At 50.0% G+C, this 21,681-nt stretch overlaps 4 protein-coding genes across 7 annotated transcripts in view; 3 read left to right on the top strand and 1 right to left on the bottom strand.

The window, feature by feature from the left end:
- ARHGAP17 (Rho GTPase activating protein 17) overlaps positions 1-6,763 on the bottom strand; it is an 89,961-nt gene extending 83,198 nt beyond the window's left edge. For both annotated transcript variants that reach the window (XM_045047861.1, XM_045047860.1), the window contains exon 1: positions 6,667-6,763. In XM_045047861.1, the coding sequence (XP_044903796.1) occupies positions 6,667-6,719 (53 nt within the window). In that variant the 5' untranslated portion in view covers positions 6,720-6,763. The remainder of the gene's footprint in view (positions 1-6,666) is intronic.
- LOC123382576 (translation initiation factor IF-2-like) lies at positions 1,124-8,450 on the top strand. Its single transcript, XM_045047863.1, has 2 exons — positions 1,124-5,949; positions 6,047-8,450. The coding sequence occupies exons 1-2, from the start codon at positions 5,704-5,706 to the stop codon at positions 6,704-6,706; spliced, it is 906 nt and encodes a 301-aa protein (XP_044903798.1). The 5' UTR covers positions 1,124-5,703; the 3' UTR covers positions 6,707-8,450.
- LOC123382575 (thyroid receptor-interacting protein 11-like) lies at positions 7,250-10,680 on the top strand. Its single transcript, XM_045047862.1, has 2 exons — positions 7,250-7,459; positions 7,616-10,680. The coding sequence occupies exon 2, from the start codon at positions 8,844-8,846 to the stop codon at positions 10,569-10,571; it is 1,728 nt and encodes a 575-aa protein (XP_044903797.1). The 5' UTR covers positions 7,250-7,459; positions 7,616-8,843; the 3' UTR covers positions 10,572-10,680.
- Positions 10,681-18,538: 7,858 nt separating this feature from the next.
- The window catches only part of LCMT1 (leucine carboxyl methyltransferase 1), a 41,232-nt gene continuing 38,089 nt past the window's right edge, over positions 18,539-21,681 (top strand). Inside the window, exon 1 of one of the 3 annotated variants that reach the window (XM_045047533.1) lies at positions 18,539-18,788. In XM_045047533.1, coding sequence (XP_044903468.1) covers positions 18,682-18,788 — 107 coding nt within the window. In that variant the 5' untranslated portion in view covers positions 18,539-18,681. Of the gene's footprint in view, positions 18,789-20,807; positions 20,957-21,681 lie in introns of those variants that run through there. The other 2 variants (XM_045047534.1, XM_045047535.1) reach the window with 2 other exon arrangements.

Genomic DNA, 21,681 nt, shown 5'->3' with positions numbered 1-21,681 from the left:
GGCCTGTTGTACTTTTAACACCCACATTTAAGAAAATAGACACACACAGCAGATAGGAGTGTAATAATATTTGTACACGGATCTATATTTGATTGATAACGATGGCACCTGCCTACATTTGAGAAAGAGAAACAGAATGATAAAGGCCAAACATCTCCAGTCCGACAAGACTGCGTGGTGTGCATACTGACTCTGGGACCCTATACCATATACCCATGTCCAATCTCGGGGGCAGGGGGCTGCCGTGGACACACTGGGAACCACGACCACAGACATCATTTCCTCTTAGAATAACATGCTACCTTCACGTGTAACACCAATGCCATAAGGCCACACGTGAGCACATCTGTTTAGGGTTCATTTTGGTTCAGTGAACCACGGGCTTTCTTCACTCACCTATAAACAACCCTGTTTGATTTCACAGGAGGTAAAGTGGATGACCAGGCCACGGAAGCTCGGATTCAGAAGTCATGGGGAGAACACATTCCTTTCCTCCTCTGCTCTATGCAGAGGCTGGACGGGATCCACCCAGACTGAAGCGAACCAAGCACAGCCACCTCCCCTGGAAAAGGCGGAGGAAGTCAGGGTGTCGAATAGGTGAGGGGTGGAGAATGTTACCGCTGATCGAGCGAGGACACGGTTTGCGGTTTGGACGCTGAATACAGAAAGGGCCGTCTCGCGGAAGAGAGACACAGGCATCGTGGCAGCAGAGGACTCCCCTGGGACTCACGGGCAGAGATGCCTTTGACTCACGTTGCCCCTAACGCAACGGGCTACCTCGCGAGGCAGAGACTCTGCTGCTCCTGGAGAAGGTCGTTGAGAGATCCGTGAGCAGGGAGGGGTCCGCAAGGAACGTACCACAGCAGGACAAGCCAGGTAGGGACCAGGGCACACTGGACGGTCGATGCCCCACCCGGACGGGACAGCACCTACGCAGCTGCAGCTACGACGACGTGTACTCTCGCGAGGGCGCAATGCCAGGCTTCTCTAGGTCTTGCAAGATTTGAGAAGAAACTGGAAGTCCAGGTTTCCACGTGAAAACTCCCAAGTGTTAAATGTGGGCCAATGATTGTCATTAATACTTCCACACATAAGAAATAAACCAAACAGAACACATCTTCACCCTGCAGGCAAACATCACGGATCTTTGGTTTTCACGATTCACGTATCCAGAATCTCAAAGGACTCGACCAGGCTTTCCCAACCTCACCACTCTTGACATTTGGGACCAGATAATTCTGTGCGGCGAGGCTGTCCTGGGCGGTGTAGGCTGGTCAGCAGCATCCCCGGCCTGTGTCGCCAGATGCCAGGAGCACCCCACGCCCGAGCCAAGTCACAACAAAAACAAAACGTCTCCGGCCATTGCCAAATGTCCCCCAGGGGGCCATCCCTGGTGGGAGCCCCTGGACGAGAGAGCAACATCCAACTCTTAGCTTCCAGGATTCTGTGGAAGCTTCGTCACACAGAATTCTAACACGGGGTTTCTTAAAGAAAAGAGTTGCCTTCCATGAAGTAAGGACTTCTATCTGCTTTGGAAGCAGAACCCTGGTTTCTGATGAACGGCAGCACTCTCATTAACTAGCCCGGTGACCTCTTTGAGTCCTCGCTTCCTCATCATTAAGCCAGGAATAAATAACATCACCTCTGGGAGTTGCCGTGGAGAAGGCAGCGAGAGGCTTGACTCCAAAGCATCTAGCCCAGCAAGTCAGCAAGCACCAAAGACATTTCATCCACAGGAACCCTTCCCTGGCGGGCAGCCGGCCCGGTGTCTACAGTCGGAAACACACGGGGTCCAGAGTCACACCCTGGCCCCAAGTCCTGCCTCGGCCACTCGCTGGCCGGGCAGACAACGGCAGGTCATTTTTCCTCTCTCTAAACCATAAATGATAACAAGCACCAGTAGGTGAGACCAGGCCAGGTGGTTCGGTACAGCGCTCGGTAAACCCAACCAGGAGAGAAATACTGGTGATCGCTACTCTCAGATCTCTGAAACGTTTCTGTAAAGGAAAGGACGAGCTCGTCGACACGTCCAAGAACTGAGAAGGTACTAATAGGAGGGTGGGGCGCAGGAGGAAAAAGAGAAAAATCGTCACAGGAATCTTCACCTCCCCAACCTTTTCCACGAGCAACTGCCCACTGGTGACCCACAGACCGAATGTGGCCACAGATGTGTTTTGTTTAGTCCCGCTCAGGGTCCTGGTGGTTGTTTTCAATTGGCATTAAATGCCACCTCATCTTCATGAAAATCCAGACTTGAGGCCTTTCTCAACAACTCCAAAGGTCGGGCCCGACAGCGGGTCCATATTCTCACACGGCCCTTTGGTAAGCCAGGCACCTTCGGGTCCCCCACGGCCCTCACCTGGTCTAAGTCGCTCTTATTTTATTATTATTAGCCTGGCCCCCTGAGGCTTGGAGTCTGCAACCCTGACTTACCTAAAGGCTACTATCTAGGAGAACATTCAGGCCTCCAGGGAGAGCTCCCCTCTTGGCAGAAACCTACTCCCAAAGAGACACTCCCTTCCAGAGCCTCACCCGCGTAGTCAACTCTGCTATTAGGCCCCCAGATGCCTGTCCTCCTGGACTCGTCGACCTCACAACCAAATGCGCAAGTTCCCCACCTTGGTGCACCCCTGCCTCCACACCCTCCACGCCAACTGCCATCCGCAGCTACTGGCTTCTCTGCGTCAGGGATTTCCAAAAAGCGCTTTCTTTCCTTTTAGCAGGACTAGAAAAGACCACACTTCCTGCCTCCTGCTGGGAAGAACACCCCGGTTATCTTGCGGGGGAGGGGGCTCAGCACCCTCCCATTCTAGGCCCCTGCGGCTTGCGTGGGGCTGACTCCATTGCCATGTCCAGGCAAAGGCCACTGACCCCATCAGATACCTTGAGTCAATCCTGGGGCTCTGGCCACAGTGAAAGGTATTCTTTGTCCCCCTGGGACTTGAACTGAAGATGTTGGAAGCCGGGGGGAGGGGGGGGGGCGATTCCTGCTTATCCACACAGCTTCCCTAAAGAGTGGAACCCCTGGAGCCAGCCCTGGCTGCGACTATGTTGCTTTTGGACTCTTTTCCTCACATAGGAGCCAATCAAATTCGCAGCTTGGCTTATAACAATTCCAGTTGGTTTGGTTTTGTGTGTTTTTTTTCTTTTTTCATCATTGAGACAGAGAGCGGGGAAGGGGCAGAGGCAGAGAAGATCCCAAGCAGGCTCCCCACCATTGGCACAGAGCTTGACGCGGGCGGGGCTTGATCCCAGGAAGTGTGAGATCATGACCTGAGCTGAAATCAAGAGCCGGATCCTCAGCCAACCGAGCCACCCAGGCGCCCCTCGAGTTGGGTTGACTGACAATCAAAAGAGACCTACGCGACACCTGGGTGGCTCACTGGGTCAAGTGTCTGACTTTGTCCGGTCATGATCTCTCGGTTCGTGGGTTTGAGGCCCGCGTCAGGCTCTGTGCTGACAGCTCGGAGCCTGGAGCCTGCTTCGGATTCTGTGTTTCCCTCTCTCTCTGCCTCTCCCCCGCTCGTGTTCTGTCTACCCTTTCTCTCAAAAATAAATATTTACAAAAATATTTTTTTTAATAAAAAAAAAAGGGACCTACTCAATACAACAGAAGTTTGAAAGAAGTGTTGAAAGATAGAGGGGAAAGGCTCTGGTCAAATTTTCCCGTTTTTTTTGTTTGTTTGTTTTGTTGTGTTGTGTTACCTCTCTCCTTCAAGAGTAGAGTTTCACTTAGTGTGTCAGCCATCCCTCTGTAAGGACTTACCTCGTGGTACATAATCATTTTTGCTTGCCTAACTCTTCCAGAAGTCTGTGGAGCCCCTTCAGGGCGGAAGCCGCGTTTGTATTCACTTGGATTCTTTTCTACTTTCCACAATGGCACGTAATTTGGGCTCAATAAGGGTCTCTTGCACGGATGAATCAGCCATCCTAATTCTCTTCTTTGGGACACCCCACTCAAGAGACCACTGCATCATCCTCGCGCCTGTGATACACAAACCATCTTCCGAAACAGACTCACGCACCCATTGTCCACAAACTGCATCATGAGAACTCAACTTCTTCTAGCCGTTACGAATTCTCCCACACGTCCATCCCACAGAACCTCACTGTGGGGTGACTCACGAGGTCCTCATTGTTGGGAAGAGAATACTTCCTCGCCAGACACCACTCAGAACTCTATGCATCCGTCACAGACACAATGGGCGAGCCACTCACACACAGAATATCACTCCTGGCTGCGGCGGGGGGCGGGGGAGAGGTAACTTCTCTGCTTTCTAGCTTTCCTCTTGACCCAAATACCCCCCAAATCCCAATCCTGATGCCTACGCCAATAACACACAATTACAATTCTAGGCTCTCTCTGGCCTCCGTTTTTCTCCCTAGTCCTTCGTCATTCTTGACGTGGAAAAAATACAAACTTGTCGAGGGAATCAACCGCAGTAAAGCCAAAGCTTCCCCAGGAAACAGTTTTGGCTCTGGGAGCAGAAATTGCCACACCCCTAACAGCTCTGTAACAGCTGCTGCTTCCCCTGGCATCTAGCAATAAAGACTTTCAAACAGAGTCAAAGGTCAGGGCCAGAATTACCATCCTAGCACGAATCACCACTCTATCCAGCTTTCATGTTCCCATTCTTGGGCTCACAGCGCCGGATCGAGCTGGTAAGAACTAGATGTGTGCTAGATCGACAAATGTTTATGGAGAATCGACCCTAGCACAGGAGCCGCAGCAGAGCCGGCCAAGGAAACGGGAAGATGGCAAGGACTCTCGAGGCGTTCAGTCTAATGGAGAACACGAACAAGTAAACAGGCGTCGCATTAGAGCAAAGCGGGTGCCATGCGGACGTATGTAAGTGGCCAGGAGAGGGACTCCCAATCCACGTTGGAGCATCAGAGAAGGTCTTTTAGAGGCAGTGACCTTTGCCTGGACACCTAGAGAATGAGCAGGAGGCAGGTATAGGGCAGCTGAGGCGAAAGGAGCTCTGCAGACTTCCAGGCAGAGGCTAACGGGGAAGAAGGTTCGGCGGCCTCTGGCAACCGAAAGGAGGCACATACGGCTGTAATTCGCAAGTGTGAAGAGAGAAGCTGCTACAGAGGAAGCCGGAGCCAAAGAGACCCTGAGTGGCGTGACAGCTTGAAAAGTCTGAGAACTTTGTGCAAAAAGAGCACACGCCCCTTTCCTCGTGAGATGTACAAACTGGCCAGAACGACAATGTGACAGATGGGTCTTGATAGTCACTAAATACTGATTTCACAATGCATGTTACTGAGAATGCTGGGGGGGTGGGGGTGGGGGGAGAGAAAACTGCTAAGGAGTTATCTTGTAACTCATTCACCAATGCCTGCTTGAAGCTTTGGGCCCCACGACTATTCCGTCTGCCTTCCCCTTGGCACTCGTTATTTCTATCATTTTCCTACAAATGACAGAAAAGTAGGCACTGCTAGGCTGTAGGGACAGGGATCCACTCTGGAAACAGGATAAGCACACACGAAGATAACAGGGTGGGGGTAGCAACGAAATTGAACAAAACTAAGCAAAAAAGTTAGGTGGGGAAACGAAACTGTAAAAAGCAAATATAGAAAGTTCAAGGGGAAGTAAAAGCGTTTTCAGACACACACAGAAAAGAAGTGTCCCCACGTGCTCTGGCCAAACCAAACTCCCCCTTTTACTCAACTGTTGAAAACAAAGAAGAAGAAAAAGCAATGAAAAAGTCACACTTTCATACCCCTTCTCAGAATAAACAGTCAGCAGGGACAGGACAGCTCACTGCCCTGAAAGACCTTGAAAGATTTACCCCAGATAACACAGCACAGGATAGTCAACCTCCAGAGGCTCTCAAAACCACTACAAACTCCGGTCTCTTCTGTCATTTCATCATCGATCGTTTCCTGTCAAGCATTAAAGCGATACCAGAGAAACCTGGAGAAGGATTTGCTCCCCAATCAAAGGTGAGAAAAGCTGTTTTGAAAGCCCCCCCTCTTTTTGTTTTTCCATTTGCCCAAGGCCTTTCCACAATTCTTTCCTCCCGGTTCCAAATGTCTACAGGTCAAGAACTTGAGCAGTCCGTCCACAGGGGCCACGGTTGGGAGACGGCACACCCTCCAAAGTCCCTCCAAGGGAGTCCTGAGTCTCCCTAAACGGCTCCGATGGGCTCTGATCGCCCCTTGCTTATTTACTGCCATCAGGCACTTGGAGGTGGACGGTCGGTCGGCAGAGGCCAGGCGACCCGGAAAGGCTGAGAATGCCGCCCCCCAGAGCACCGCGCCCGCCCGTCCTCGGGCACACCAGTTAGCCGAGTTTTCGCCCATGGCAAAGCCCCGGGAGAGGGGGAGAGGCCCGGGGAAAGCTTGGGTCCAGACCCCAGAGGACGATGCTCAGCGGGGCCGGGACAATGGGCGGCGGGGACCCGCGCGGGGGGCGTCCCGGGAGGCCGGCCCGCCCCGCTGTTCCCGGGAGCTCGGGCGGCGGCCCGAGCTGGGAGCCAGGCCGCGGCGTGGCGCAGCCCTCGTCCCTGGCCCGCAGCGGACCCGGCGCGGAGCGGGCGGGCGGCCGGGCCGGAGCGCGGGGCCCCGCGGGGCAGCCAGCCCGTCCCGGCCCGGGGCCACGACCCCGACCCTCGGTCCCCGGCCCGCGCGCTCCCGGCCTGCCCGGCGCGGCTCACTCACCTGCCCACGGTCTGGTTGGCCAGCTGCTTCATGCGGTTGAACTGCTTCTTCATGGCGGCGACAGCGACGGCCTGCGGGGCTCCGGCCGGGCAGCTCGGGGGACGGCCTGGCGTGGCTACATCGCTTCCCCCCCGAGGAGGAGGCGGCGGCGGCGGCGGCGGCGGCGGCGGCAGCGTCGGCGGCTGTGGGCCGGAGCTCCGCCCTCGACGCGTCACTTCCAGCGGCGCCGCCCGCTGGAGGCGCGCGGCCGGGCTGGCAGACGAGCGCCAGGCTCGGGCGCGGCGCGCGGCCTGGCCCCCAAGGACCAGCCCCCTCTCCCCTCCCCACGCCGCCCCGCTGAGCGTGCGGAACCCCGCGTCCCAGCGCCCCCGCGTTCTTGACTCCCGGGCCGGCTAGGCCGCGCACCGGTGGGAGGGGGCGGCAGGCGCCAGCGGCGTGACCCCGCGGTCTTGGCGGCAGGGAACAGCCACACCCGGGCGTGGGACGCGCTGTCCCCGCAGGGCTGGCCCGGGGCGTTACGGGCAGGGGTGGGGACGGGCGGGGGGGGGGGAGGGGGGAGGAAGACAGGAGGGGGTTTGGGTACGCGATAGCCTCCGGATGCCCACCTTAGGGTGTGCCCAGGTGCGGCTCTAGACATTTCTCTACGCTCCTAGGTGGATGGGTGCGTGTCACTGTGTATGTTTTATGTCAATTAAAAGAAATCATTGCGTGGAAACCACAAACTACAGAGCCCTGTGTACTGTGATCTGACTTCGCGGGAAAGTCGAGGGCGAGGCTCATTTTCTGACCAAAGGTGCTCACACGCAATGGGGACCGCCAGGGATGGCCCCCGGGGCATTGGGGGGAGGGTAAGGGGTGGGAGGTCGTGGGCATGGGTGACACGGACCCTAGCAGCCCCGTGTGCGGTGTGGCGTTGCCTAGAAACGCCTGATTGTGTTTTGATTATTAGCCTGGCGCAGGCCTTCCTTCGGAGACACTTAGCGGGATTGACCGACTGCACTGGACGCTTTTTGCAGAGTGGACCAGGTCAGTTCCGTGACCCACAGCGATATCCTTTTCATTTGGTGGCCTGGGCCATTCCCTAGAGCAAGTGGGTGGCAGTGTGGCTTCCTTCACTGACCACATCTCGGAGGTCATCAAAGATGTGCGGATGGAGGGAACCAAAAAGGTGGGAGAAGGACCTGACTCTGACAAAAAGAGAATGAAGTGAGTCGGGAAACCTTAAGATCGGAGAATCAGAGACTTAAAAGTCTTTGTAGTCATCTGGAAGAGAAGTATGAAGCCTCAGAGCTTCAAATAAAGCGGCAGACTCTTAGCTACCGACATCAGCTACAACAGAAAGAGGTAGAAATGAAACTTCTTAAAGTGAGACACATAGGGCTCAAGAACCAGTTGCTGGAGCTCCAATCAGCCCTTCAATCAACCACAGCGTCACCTTCCTTGGGTTACGGTATCGACTGCTTTGCTTCAGCTTCCCGGGGGATGACCTGGACTTTGCTGACCTAATTTGGTCACAACAAGAAATAAACAGACTGTCAAATGAAGTTTTAAGACTGGAGGCTGAAGTTAGCCATTGGAAGCATTTTTCCCAGTCTTCACACCGGGAGCGAATAGCGGCGAGCAAAATGAAATCTACAAACTGCAGGTTACCATCAGGAAACTTGAACAGAATCGAAAGGAGGCAATTGATGACCATCAACTTGAAAAGGCAGTACTGCAGAATGTCTATCAACAGACACTGGCAGAAATACGTCGCAGGTACCATCAAAAGTCAAAAGGCTATGGAAAAAGAATCAAAGAACTGGAAAATCTGTTAGAGAAGGATGACTCTGGAATCAGAGCAGCTGATGAGTCTGTCATTGAGGATATGCAAAACACCATTCAAGTGCTACAGACTGAAAAAGTGGAGTCTACCAGGAAAATTGAAGAACTTGAGGACACCGTCAAATACATCAATAGCAAATTATCTTCGGTAGAAAGTGAGAGAGACGCTTTAAGGAGAGAATGGGACCGGATACATGAGGAAAAGAAAGAGAGGATTGAAGAATGTGAATCGCAGCCTTTCGTTTTGAGGCAAAGTGATACAGTGACGGAAAAGGAAAGAATTCTTTCCGGAGAGTACAGCGGTGGAAGAAGTGTCTGGACTGCGGCAAGTGCTGTCCAATGCGGAAAAGGAGATGACGCCACGGTGTAGCTCAATCCAGGGTGACAACCTCATTGGAGACGATCTGAAACTTGAAGAGCGAGTCTACGTTTTAGAACAAGGAAACTCATTAGGTCAAGGACGGGAAGCACTTCAACTGGCACTTTGGAAAGTGAGCCATGAGCAGGAAGTCATTGAACGTACGGCTCCAGGAGGTGTGAATTTGGATTCAGAAGGAGAGCATTTAAGATGTGACTTGGAGGCCGACGGACAAAAATCCACTCAGGGTAGGACCGAGAAGGAACTCCCAACAGCAGAGCTGGGGGAGTTCGATGGACAGAAACAAACCACACAGCCCAGGGTTTTGATGACAGGTCAGCTATCAGAACCACAAGATGAAGGCAACGGCATCAACGGCAACGTGGAACACGATCTCAACGATGAAAAGAGAGCTTGTCCATTTGAAGATGAGCAAATGGACACAGCTAAAGAGTTAGATGCGCAAAACGAAGAATCACCTCAAAGTCAACTGGCTGTTAATGATTTGCATCGGTCAGATCCGTCGCAAACACATAATTTAAACATCCCGAAGGAGAACGTTGAACTTAAGGAACATATTACACAAGACGAGGAGGAATCTGCTAGAGCTGAGAAGGAGCCAGCACAGTCTCTTAATCAAGACTCTGACAATACTGTTGAAGATGACTCACTTCGAGGGAGGGAAACGACGGTTAGAAAGTTGCAGCAAAGCCTTTCAGAAATGGAAGAGCTGAATGGCAATTTAAAGAAAGCTGCTTTCAATCTCAAGGTGGAAAATGGAAAGTTGGTTTTGGAGCTTGAAGACGTAAGACGTAGGCTGGAAGAAACTACTGTCTGTAACCGTAAGAATTCTCTGGAAAAAAAATCTATTACGCGGGCCTTAAAAATAGAAAAAGGACAGTTAATAGTAAAATTGTGCCGGGCTGAAAAGAAGCTGTTGGAGAAAACAGCCAGGGATGAGCAAGCTATTAAAGAACTGACCAACACGTATCACTTGTCTAAGTCCTCCTCCCACTTAGAGCAGGAGTGTTTAATTCAACGCAGTCAAGAGAAAGACGATGAAATACTACAACTCAAAAAGAGTGTTGAGCAGATGGATGCCGACCATAGAGAAACTAAGGAAATGCTCTCCTCTGCTCTGGAGGAGCATAAGCGATTGACACGACTTATTAAAGAGAAAGAAATCTGCATCGAAAAACTTGAAAGAAGGCCAGAGCTCCAGGAGCTATTAGAGAAGTACGTCCAAGTCGTAAGAGAAAATGAAATTTTACAGCAAACCGTGGAGGAGCAAGACGTTCGTCTTGCATCCACCAGAGAAGAAAATGAATTTCTGCAAGACAAATTGGAGCGTCTGAGAGAACACAGCCAAACCGTACCTGTGGTCGACCCGCAAACGCAAGACCGTATCATGGAACTAGAATCCGAGGTGTATCAGCTGAATGTAGAAAGAGTTTGTCTGGTAGACGAAATCAAACAACAACAAAAGATCATTGAGGATCAACGCCAAGCTAAGCTGCAATGGCTTCGTGCTTTACAAGACCAGAAACGGAAGGTAGATGATCTAACACACCAGCGTGAGCAAGTGAACGTTCAACACGCTCAGCTCCTTTCAGCGAAAGATGAGGAGATTGAGATTTTGCAGAACACAATAGAGCAAATGAAAACCCAGATCTTTAAAAAACCCAGCACATTCCTGCAAAACATTCTGATGTTTTTCAAGTAACAACGATTCAGCATCTTCCTGTAGAAAAACGGAAGTGAAAAGCATGATTTATCTAAAGCTGAAACTGAAAGATTAAGTAAAAGGAACAAAAGGCCAAGAATTGGAGATTAAAAATAAATAAAACATAAAAAAAAAAGAATTGGAGATTAAACTCCTCACTGAAAAGAACATCTGATTAACTGAACAGATTGATCACCTATCCAAAGATGAGACTGGTAAACTAACTCAGATTATCCGGCAAAAAGATTTGGAGATAGAGGACCGCCCCAGCAGGACGTCTGCGGCTTCCTACAACCAGAATGTGGCAAACCTTCAGCAGCAATTGCAAGGTATGCTTTGGAAAGAGAACAAGTATTAGCTGCCTTACAGGAGAACTAGGGAAAACAGCAATCTGAACAGAGAGTACCACAAAATGACAGATAGAATGGTTGCCAAAGAAGCATATCTCATGAAACCGTAAGATGAAAACATTCACTAGAATTGAGTCTAGCGACCAGGACGTGTTTAGAGAAACGATTCAGAATTTATCACACGTTATTCAAGAAAAAGACATTGAAGTGGATGCATTAAGGCAGAAATGTCAGGCTTTATTGGCAATTTTGCAAACATCCGGCACTGCTGATGAGGTTACAGGTGTTAGTATCGATGGGGTCAAGGAGCTTCTACAGGAACGGGACAAATTAAAAGAGCAGGTTAAGATCATGGAAGAATGGAAATAGCACCTGATGACTTCGGTACGAAATACGAAGCAGGAGTCACCCCAGCTTCAGAAACATCTTCAACAACTTCAGCCGAGGGTTCTAACTCACAGTGACAATAATCCTAGACTACAGATGACCTGTATTGGCCTGGTCCAGAGTCACGAAGGGAACGAAATCAAACTAAAAAAATTCAGAGACAGGACTGACACAAACGCAGCTTAGCACCGCGGAGCTCTGCAATGGCAAGGATCTGCTTTCAGGGAAATTCGCCATCCTTTCGTTCCAGCCCTCCCCCGAATCATCCGAGTCAGCAGGCTCTCTCAAGGCAATGAAGTCTGACGTATCAAGTGAGGCTTCTCGATTGCTCCATTAGGAGGCAGAGGAGCTCAGAAAATCAATGCAGGAAAAAAGATGCCACAATGAGAACCCTCCAGGACGATAACCAGAGATTGCTTCGACTGCTGCCCCTTCAGAACTGGAAAGAAAACAACACAAACACCCCGATTTGGAGATCAAGCAGCTCAAGGAGAAGCGAGATGTTTTACCAAACTTACTTCAGGAAAAACAGCTCCTGTTTTCCCAAAGCAGAAAAAGTGATGAATTGCTTCCCCTGAACGAGAATTTCACCCGCGAAGTGGGTGAAAAGGAACTTTGGAGGCAGGCAGTAACAAAAATGAAGGAGAGAATATCAAATTTTGAAATGGACGTGTGTAAAGTAAAACAGGACAATGAAACAAGAGTGGAAACGTCTAGAGAACGGGAGACACAAAATCAAGCACTACCAGAGACAAACACGCAGCTTTTAATGGTGCAGAGAGAGGAAGAATCCTAGCGTGCTCCAACGAAACAGAAGGTGCTTGCTTTGAAAGGGCTATTGAAAGACAACAGGGCAAGACCGGGGAATTACATCAGCTTGTAAATGCAGTTACATCAATTCAGGACAAGACAGCGATGTGGCAGCGGGAAGAGAGATGAAGTCATGTGGGCCCCGAAACAAAGAAATGGAAACCTGTGCCCTCCAGAATGAGATCCAACATCCACGTGAAGAAGAATGACACCTAAATCAGGAGCTGGAGAGATCACAGCGCCACGCTTTGGGATCCGAAGATTCTCGTAAGCGCGGTGCTTTGGCCACAGAACACGGAGCGGCTAAACTAAGAAAGAAGACCAGGGTATTGGAGGAGAAGCTAGTTGTGTCTTCCAACGCAATGGACAATGCGAGCCATCGAGCCAGTCTGCAGATAGCGTCACCGCAGGAGCAATTACACGTGGTCACCAGGCAAAAAGATGAAAGCGTATTCTGGCTTTCTGCCTCCCAGGAACAAGAAAAAAGCAGCACTCTGGAGCACTAGCTAAGCTAAAGCTGGAAGCAGCCGAATGGATGGAAAAAGCGGACATCCTACAAGGAAAACTGATGTCACTGCAGGGACAATTAACCGAAGCGGATGCTGTCTTGGATCCGAAGGAAGACTAAACTGAAGAATTCAAAACGCAAAATGAGGTCCAACAGGAAGCACCGGATGATGCGCACAAGAAATTAATGAACTCACTGACGCCGAGAGGTGGATAGAATCCTGATAAGGAAACTCTTAACTGGATATGTTCAAGCACAGGAACACAGACGTCGTGAAGCTTTATGGCTGATGGGATGCAGCCTGGGTATCAAAGAGGAAGAAATGAGGAACAAGGTGGTGTCACCGGATGGATGACTGGGTGGTTTGGACCCAAAGGTGCCCCCAACGCACCTGTGAAACCGAATCACCAATCCACGCCCGGTAACTCTTTTCCAGGACTTTTGGTAAAAATTCTAAAAACAGAACCTCAATTAGCTTTTCCACCCACCGCCCAAGCTCCCTGCTCATGACATGAAGCCTCCAGACTCAGCAGGACTGAGCACTGGCTTTAGAAAAAGTACCACCATGTCTTAAAACTACCCTTGGATCCACACCCAGAAACACAGATGGGATTTCCCAAGCCACGGCCACTGCTGTGTCTCTTATTAACCCACCTGGACTGGAAACGGATGGGGGTGGGCATCATCTTTTTTTTTTTTTAATATGAAATTTATTGACAAATTGGTTTCCATACAACACCCAGTGCTCATCCCAAAAGGTGCCCTCCTCAATACCCATCACCCACCCTCTCCTCCCTCCCACCCCCCATCAACCCTCAGTTTGTTCTCAGTTTTTAACAGTCTCTTATGCTTTGGCTCTCTCCCACTCTAACCTCTTTTTTTTTTTTTCCTTCCCCTCCCCCATGGGTTCCTGTTAAGTTTCTCAGGATCCACATAAGAGTGAAACCATATGGTATCTGTCTTTCTCTGTATGGCTTATTTCACTTAGCATCACACTCTCCAGTTCTATCCACGTTGCTACAAAAGGCCATATTTCATTTTTTCTCATTGCCACGTAATATTCCATTGTGTATATAAACCACAATTTCTTTATCCATTCATCAGTTGATGGACATTTAGGCTCTTCCCATAATTTGGCTATTGTTGAGAGTGCTGCTATGAACATTGGGGTACAAGTGGCCCTATGCATCAGTACTCCTGTATCCCTTGGATAAATTCCTAACAGTGCTATTGCTGGGTCATAGGGTAGGTCTATTTTTAATTTTCTGAGGAACCTCCACACTGCTTTCCAGAGCGGCTGCACCAATTTGCATTCCCACCAACAGTGCAAGAGGGTTCCCGTTTCTCCACATCCTCTCCAGCATCTATAGTCTCCTGATTTGTTCATTTTGGCCACTCTGACTGGCGTGAGGTGATACCTGAGTGTGGTTTTGATTTGTATTTCCCTGATAAGGAGCGACGCTGAACATCTTTTCATGTGCCTGTTGGCCATCCGGATGTCTTCTTTAGAGAAGTGTCTATTCATGTTTTCTGCCCATTGCTTCACTGGGTTATTTGTTTTTCGGGTGTGGAGTTTGGTGAGCTCTTTATAGATTTTGGATACTAGCCCTTTGTCCGATATGTCATTTGCGAATATCTTTTCCCATTCCGTTGGTTGCCTTTTAGTTTTGTTGGTTGTTTCCTTTGCTGTGCAGAAGCTTTTTATCTTTATAAGGTCCCAGTAATTCACTTTTGCTTTTAATTCCCTTGCCTTTGGGGATGTGTCGAGTAAGAGATTGCTACGGCTGAGGTCAGAGAGGTCTTTTCCTGCTTTCTCCTCTAAGGTTTTGATGGTTTCCTGTCTCACATTTAGGTCCTTTATCCATTTTGAGTTTATTTTTGTGAATGGTGTGAGAAAGTGGTCTAGTTTCAACCTTCTGCATGTTGCTGTCCAGTTCTCCCAGCACCATTTGTTAAAGAGGCTGTCTTTTTTCCATTGGATGTTCTTTCCTGCTTTGTCAAAGATGAGTTGGCCATACGTTTGTGGGTCTAGTTCTGGGGTTTCTATTCTGTTCCATTGGTCTATGTGTCTGTTTTTGTGCCAGGGCATCATCTTCTAAATGCTGTGACTGACACTTTACCCACGTACAACACCATTAATACTGTCACCTGGGAAGAGGACTGACCTGGCCAAAGACCTTTCAAAGCAATACAGGATTCTTAAGCCAGAGAGGAGACAGTACTTGAAAGAAACCAAGTCACTATGTGTGTGTACCTTATCACAAAATGGCCTTTTGCAAAATGTAATAAATTTATAGTTTTGGTTTAAGTTTTGGTTAAGTTAAATAAAAATTTGTTAATATTTGAAAAGACTGTCTTTTAATGACTGCAGAGGTATTCACCAAACTGAAAACAGTGGCTACGTATGGGGCACCTGGGTGGCTCAGTCAGTTGAGCATCCGGCTTCGGCTCGGGTGATGATCTCGCGGTCCGTGAGTTCGAGCCCCGCGTCGGGCTCTGTGCTGACGGCTTGGAGCCTGGAGGTGCTTGGGATTCTGTGTCCCCCTCTCTCTCTCCACCCCATCCCTACTTGTGCTCTCTCTCTGTCTTTCAAAAATGAATAAACATTAAAAAAAGTTTAGGGGCACCTGGGTGGCTCCGTCGGTTGAGCGTCCAACTTGGGCTCAGGTCATAACCTCACAGTTTGTGAGTTTGAGCCCCGCGTCGGGCTCCGTGCAGACAGCTGGAAGCCTGGAGCCTGCTTCAGATCCTGTGTCTCCCTCTCTCTCTCTCTGCCCCTTCCCCGCCCATGCTCCGTCTCTGTCTCTCAAAAATGAATACACGTTAAAAAAATTTTTTTTTAATTAAAAAAAACAGGGGCTGTTTCTTTTGTTTGCAATAATTTTTGTGTTTATTTTTCTTGTTTGAGAGTGAAAATGGGGGAGGGGCAGAGAGAGAGAGAGAGAGAGAGAGAGAGAGAGAGAGAGAGAGGGAGAAAGAGGACCTGAAGCAGGTTCTGCGCTGACAGAGGCGGGGCTTGAACTCAAGCGCTGAGAGGTCACGAGCCACAAGATCACAAGGCACGAGACCACAACCTGAGCCAAAGTCAGATGCTTACACTGACCGAGCCACCAAGGCACCCCAAAACAGTGGTTACTTCTGACCAGGGTAGACATTGGTGGCTTTGGAGGCTGTGGCCAAAGGAAGACATACACGGATATTTGTCTCTATGGGAGGAGAGTATTCTCCAACCGCTTTGTTTGGGTGGAGGCCCACTCCATGTGGTCTGCTTTCCAAGTAACAGCATAAATGGGCTGAAGTAAAATTTATCAACAAGGAATATGTTGGCTCCAGAACCCCCAAAATACGGAAAGATTGGAGACTTGTGTGTCCTCAACAAACGTGTCCAACAAATGTCCTCACGGTAGGATGTCAGACATGCGAGGTCATACCTGTGCTTCCGGTAAGTTAAGATCCTGCCTGCAGAGATGACATGTGATAGCAGAAGGGTTTGGGTGCCCTGTGCATAACAAGGTAAAACATGTCCCCTTCAAGGTCAAGGGAAAGGTGGCTGAGAGGACATTGAAATCGGCGCTGAACAGAACCTATTAGCCAAATCTATAAGAAAGAGCAAAATATTTACCGTCTTTAAATTTGTTGGGATCCCAGGTGTTTTAAGGGTACCAGGGCTTAATCAGCACAGGGCTCAATCCCAGGACCCTGGAATCATGACCTGAGCCCAAATCAAGAGTCAGATGCTCAACCGACTGAACCACCCAGGCACCCCTCACCTGATCCCCGTGGGCTGAAAGCTCCCCATAATAAACTCAGGCTGTCATAGAAGAAAAAAATACTGGAAAGACACAACCACAAATGTCTACTTCAGCCTCTCTCGGAGAAGTTTCATGATTAATGCCTGCTTTTTGGTCCCAATATTAATGTTCACAGGGGTTTTAAATGTAAGTTCGTCTTTGTCAGAAGATGCAGATTAGGTGGTGAACTTTCTCTGATATTGTCTCATGACGTTGTTCATGACAACCGCGGTATAGCCTCATATTTGGAGGCACCACACAGCCTGAGATCACTAAGCTTGCCGCTTCTAGCCTCCACTCCTCAGTCATAAAGGTCTAGCTCTTCAACCAGAAACTTAAATGAAATGAATTGGCCCTGCCTGCAGGAACCCCAGCGGAGGTCCTTGGTGAAAAATGACAAAGTCCTCTGAATCACGAGCTTTTTTCTGAATCAAAGGCTCAGCAAAGAACACTCTTTGCTTGTCAAACGACACAGGCGTACCAGGATATCTGTCTCCACCTTCTTCCCCTTACCCTGAGCCTTACCGTCCGCCCCTACGGGATTGACACCTTGTACTACTCACCAATGACACTTTCTACTTATGACACCCATAGAATGTGTACACTGCCAAGCTGGGAGACTATGCTTATTCAGTGTTTTGCATTTACCCTCTTGGCAGAGCACGACTCAGAAAAAGTGATGTATTCCATCTCATCACAACTCCCCCTGGCAAGCCTTCCGAACCTCAGTCTTCCCCACTGTCATTTCTCCCTGGGGTACCAATGAGCTCTTATCCCTCCAATGACTACTAAGCAAGCTTTTGATATATGATTTTGCCCGAAGATATGTGCACTGAGTTTTTGTTGTTATTTTGCGTGTGTGTGTGTGTGTGTGTGTTTGTGTGATCCATGGTTCTTAAAGTTTGAGTATGTCTGTTCAGTGCTCCTGACAGATACAGAAATGGAACATACAAACACACTACTTACCTAGAAAATGTTTTAGAAGGCCAGTACAAAATATATGTAATGAATGTCTTCGGTATGTGTAATAATGAAACACATGTGAACCACCCCGACTTGAGAAATTATTGAAGGGCCTAAGTAACCCTTCCCTTTCAGTGTTCTATCCTCTCCACTCTCTAAATGTCACAAGTGTGATGATTCCTGTCTCCCTCCCTCCCCCCGCCATTCCTTTATTTTTCTGTAGAGTGTTTTATCATATATATGTGTGTATCTGTTAACATCCGTTTTGCTTGGTTTGGACTTTATAAAAGTGTTACATCCCTTCTTTCACTGAATATTATGTCCTTAAATTCAGGCAGTGATGCTTGTAACTGGCAGCTCTGGTGCATTTACACTGCAACATAGTTTTCCATTGTACCAGTTTCCCACACGTTCCTTCCTCCACATTTGAAAGGCGATTATGTGCGCAAAGCCCTTACTTAGCACAGCTCCTGGCGCAGAGTCAGCACTCAGTGAACATTTGTTCAATTGTTGAATGAGACTGAGCCCCGACTAACTGCAACACGAACACTTGTTTCCTCCAGCTGGACTCTCTGCCCTTCGACCCAAAGCTGAGCATCCTGCTAGCTCTCCCGCCCTGCGTGAATCACAGTTATAAAATTTTCTGACCAGCAAGAAGAAACCCAAAGCCTGGGGTACCTGGGTGGCTTAGTGGGTTAAGCGACCGCCTCCTGATTTCAGTTGGGGTCGTGATCTCACGGTGGCGAGATGGAGCCTAGCGTCAGGCTCTGTGCTGCGCATACAGCTTGTTGCAGATTTTCTCTCTCCTTCCCGTGATCTTCCCACTTGTCTTCTCTCTCTTTCTCTCTCTCGCTCATAAATAAACACACACACAAACAAATGAATAAATGAATAAATAAGTAAGTAAATAAATAAATGAATACCCAATGCACTCTCAGCGCACCCACGACCACAATTCCCAGAAAGCATTGCGGCGCTCTCGTTTTGCGTCCACTTGTTTCCTTCCCCTCCTCAACGTACTTCCGGGTGGTGTGGGCGGGGCCAATAGAGCTATCCAATGAGCCCTTCCGCGGGCCAAGGGGGCGGAGAAATTGTCCAATGAGCGTCTGGGCAGAGGCGCCAATGAGCGGGAAGGTTGCTGGGGCAGCTGACGTGAGTGGCGTCACTGAGCCGCGCCCGCTGAGGCCGCTGGAGCCCAGCCCCTCTCTCCAGCCTTCTCGGAGGCTCGCTCCTTTCCAGGGCGTTTGTGGAGCTCGCTTCCATGTCCCCGGTGGGCACGGCACCCCGGAACCTCCACGCCCATGGCCGCTAGCCTGAGGAGGCCCTCTTTCTCCGCCTCTTCCTCCTCGGCCGACCCAGACGACGAGGGGGTGCGCGGCACTTGCGAAGATGCTTCTATATGCAAGAGGTGCCTGCCGGGCGCGGGCTTAGGGGCCGGCGTCCCTGGGGGGCTGGGGCCTAGGTGGGAGGCGGGCCTGTGATCCCAGGGTATTAGGAACATCCTGGTGCGCCAGAAGGTACCCGTCAATTTCGGGCGCCCCTGGTTTCGCACCTGTGAAGTGCACAGAGCAGCGGTTCATTTATTTAACTGGTAATTGTCTCACTTCTGCCGTGTGTCAGGCCTGGGGAGAGCGGGACTGGGAATCCGGCCCTAAACCAGCCGAACGGGGTCTTGTGGCCTTCGTGAGGCTCAAGTCTTGCTGGGAGACAGACTTGACTTCACAGACAGTGAAGCAAATAATTATAGTCTTGAGAAGTTAGGAGAAGTGCAAGTTCCTCCTCTTTAATAGGTTACGTTTCATTGGGGGTTGTTACGATCCCCATTGTGCCCCTGAAACTCAGGCCAATCGCGATGGGGGGGGCGGGGGGGAATGGCCTGCCCGGGGCCCCATAATGTTACTGTGCAGAGCCAGCATTTCCCAGAGCTCTTGCCTCTATGCCACAGGGGTCTACATACTTGGGGGTGTAGTGAGGGCAGTATCGTGAGCACAGACATGTATCACACACCTGGAAGCACGAGGCTCGAGTGTACTTTATTCATTCGTTCCACAGAAATTATTGAGCGTATCTGTTGTGCCAAAGCCTTCTTTTTTGAATGGTTGGTGGGTATTCAGTTATTGGGAACACATGATGAATAGGACTGACGTGGCATCTGACGGCAGCACCACCTCGTCGGAAAAGACAGGAAGCAAATAATTCCCTGTGAAATACATAATTACGGTTTTGTGTTGAGTGCTGAGAAATACGGCATGCCATTCGAGTTTGTAATTTAGGCAATAATGTTGAAGCTGAGATCAGAAGGCTGAATGCAAAACGGGGATACAGGAGGGTGTTGGGGCAGAGCAGGGGAATGCGAACTGTTAAAGGAATGGGTAGAATGCCCTTGAAGCTGGGGCCACTAGGGAATGTAGGTGGGGAATGCCAAGGTTTTGGGTTAAGGCTCGCACTTTTTGTAGGTTCTTGGAGACTAAGCATAGTGATTTAAAACATGGACCTCGGGGCCAGGCTCTGTCAAGCTGATCCTATCTCTGCCACTAAACCATTCTGCATCAAGTTTCTTGATCGGGCTCTGCTTCTGATGCTGCGTCTCCCTCTCTTTCTGCCCCTCTCCTGCTCATGCTCTGTCTCTTTCTCTCAAAAAATAAATAAATGTTAAAAAAAAAACTAAGAAAGAAAGAGACCACAGATACTCACGTCCTACTCTAGACTCATGGAATCAGAATCTGCTGGGATAGGTCCTGGGCTATAAAGACTGGGCATGTTTGCCATCTGGGCGCGTTTCATTGAAGCTTCTTTTGCACTGGGCTTTCCCTCATCTGAAAAAAACACGCAAAAAGATTGTGAGAATCCGTAAGTTAGTGTTTTAAGACATGTTGTAGGTCTCTCTCCTTCAAGTTCCGTGATATCTTCACCGTAATGTGTTAAACCCTTCAATCTTGTCAAAAGATCATGTTATTAAACAGGGATTCCTTGCGTGAACCGTGGGCTGTCTGTCGTCTGAGTTTTGAAGTGGGGGGATAACAATGGTAACCCACCTTCGGGATGTCAGGATTCAATGAGATCACAGACACGAGGCAGTTAGCACGGATCTGGCACAGCGTGAAGCCTTCAATAAATTGTTACTACTGGTTTTGATTTCCCTCCATTCCGAACACTGTTTGGTTGAAGTTACTGAATATGTCATCCCTGTGGATCAGGCTGGTTCCCCCCGCGTCAGGTTACGGCCATAACAGCCCTAATTTAACACAGGAGCCAGTTAGCTTCCCAGGACTCGTGCGGTTCTGTTACTTCTCTTGCAGGTTGTTCCCTCCTTCCTTTCAGAGCCCTCCCGGGGATAGTGGTGATGTGAACGGTGTCAGACGGCTGTCGGCAGGATTAAATGTGGCGCGCTCCCCACAGTGCCTGGCACATGGCAGGGGTTGAAGACTGGTGGTTATTATCAGCACTGTCCCAGTTGTCATCGTCAGTGCCGTGACCATCAGCATGGGCCTGTGCTCTCAGTCCTGCGGTCCTACAGTGAACTCTTCTGAGCGGACATTCTGGGCTTATGCTTAAAAATTCCATGGGATTCCGCAGGTATTTTTCCAGCACTTACTGTGACCGCTAACTCTCGCCACTACCCATCTCCCCTCTCCTTGTCTTCTCCGTCCTGTGCTGCCCGCCCAAGGCAGTTCCCTCTGTTGTTTACCCCTGACCCCCTCTCCCCAGACCCTCCCTGTGTCCTGGGAAATTCCCACTCCTTAATCGCCAGCCTCGTCTCTTTCCTCAGCCTCTCCTTAGCCATCTCTTCCCTCTCTTTGCTTTGATCTCCCTTCCCTTTGCTTTGACCCTGGTCCTTCCCCGGGGATATCCTTTTTTGAAGTCCTCTCAGATGGTGCCTCTGTTTTCTCATACCCCGGGGTATGAGATTTCAGGATCGGGGGTGCAAGATTTGTGTCCTTGTTCTTTGACCCCCCCCCCCCAACCCCCCGTTTCTTTGAGATCCATGGTCCCCAGGTGCAGCATCCTCTCTTCCTCCTCATTACTGTTTTCTCCTGGTTATTCACCTGATCCGTGGACGTCTTGGGTGCCTGGCCCACAGTCATCCTGTCTGTCTGGACCTTCTTGCCATCAGCCGAGTCGGCTTCACGGTGCGTGTGGAGGACCCAGGCTACGCACAGGGCACTCGTTTTCTGGAACGCCTCGTCTCTAGTGATCACCTCTTCTCATCCATGTCTGTCACCATCACCACGGTGGCACCCTGCGTTTCCGCCCTGGTGCCGCACCACCTTATGCGTGAGCAGCGCGGCCCCTCTCGACCC

The sequence above is a fragment of the Felis catus genome, chromosome E3, assembly GCF_018350175.1.
Source record: "Felis catus isolate Fca126 chromosome E3, F.catus_Fca126_mat1.0, whole genome shotgun sequence".
NCBI lineage: Eukaryota > Metazoa > Chordata > Mammalia > Carnivora > Felidae > Felis > Felis catus.
This window is presented reverse-complemented; position numbering and strand designations above follow the sequence as displayed.

Excerpts from the sequence above, each read along its gene's own strand:
- LOC123382576 (XM_045047863.1), top strand. The coding sequence starts at position 5,704 with ATGAAAAAGTCACACTTTCATACCCCTTCTCAGAATAAACAGTCAGCA. Across the intron at positions 5,950-6,046 it reads GATTTGCTCCCCAATCAAAG|GTCAAGAACTTGAGCAGTCC; the intron begins GTGAGAAAAGCT and ends AAATGTCTACAG.
- LOC123382575 (XM_045047862.1), top strand. The coding sequence starts at position 8,844 with ATGACGCCACGGTGTAGCTCAATCCAGGGTGACAACCTCATTGGAGAC.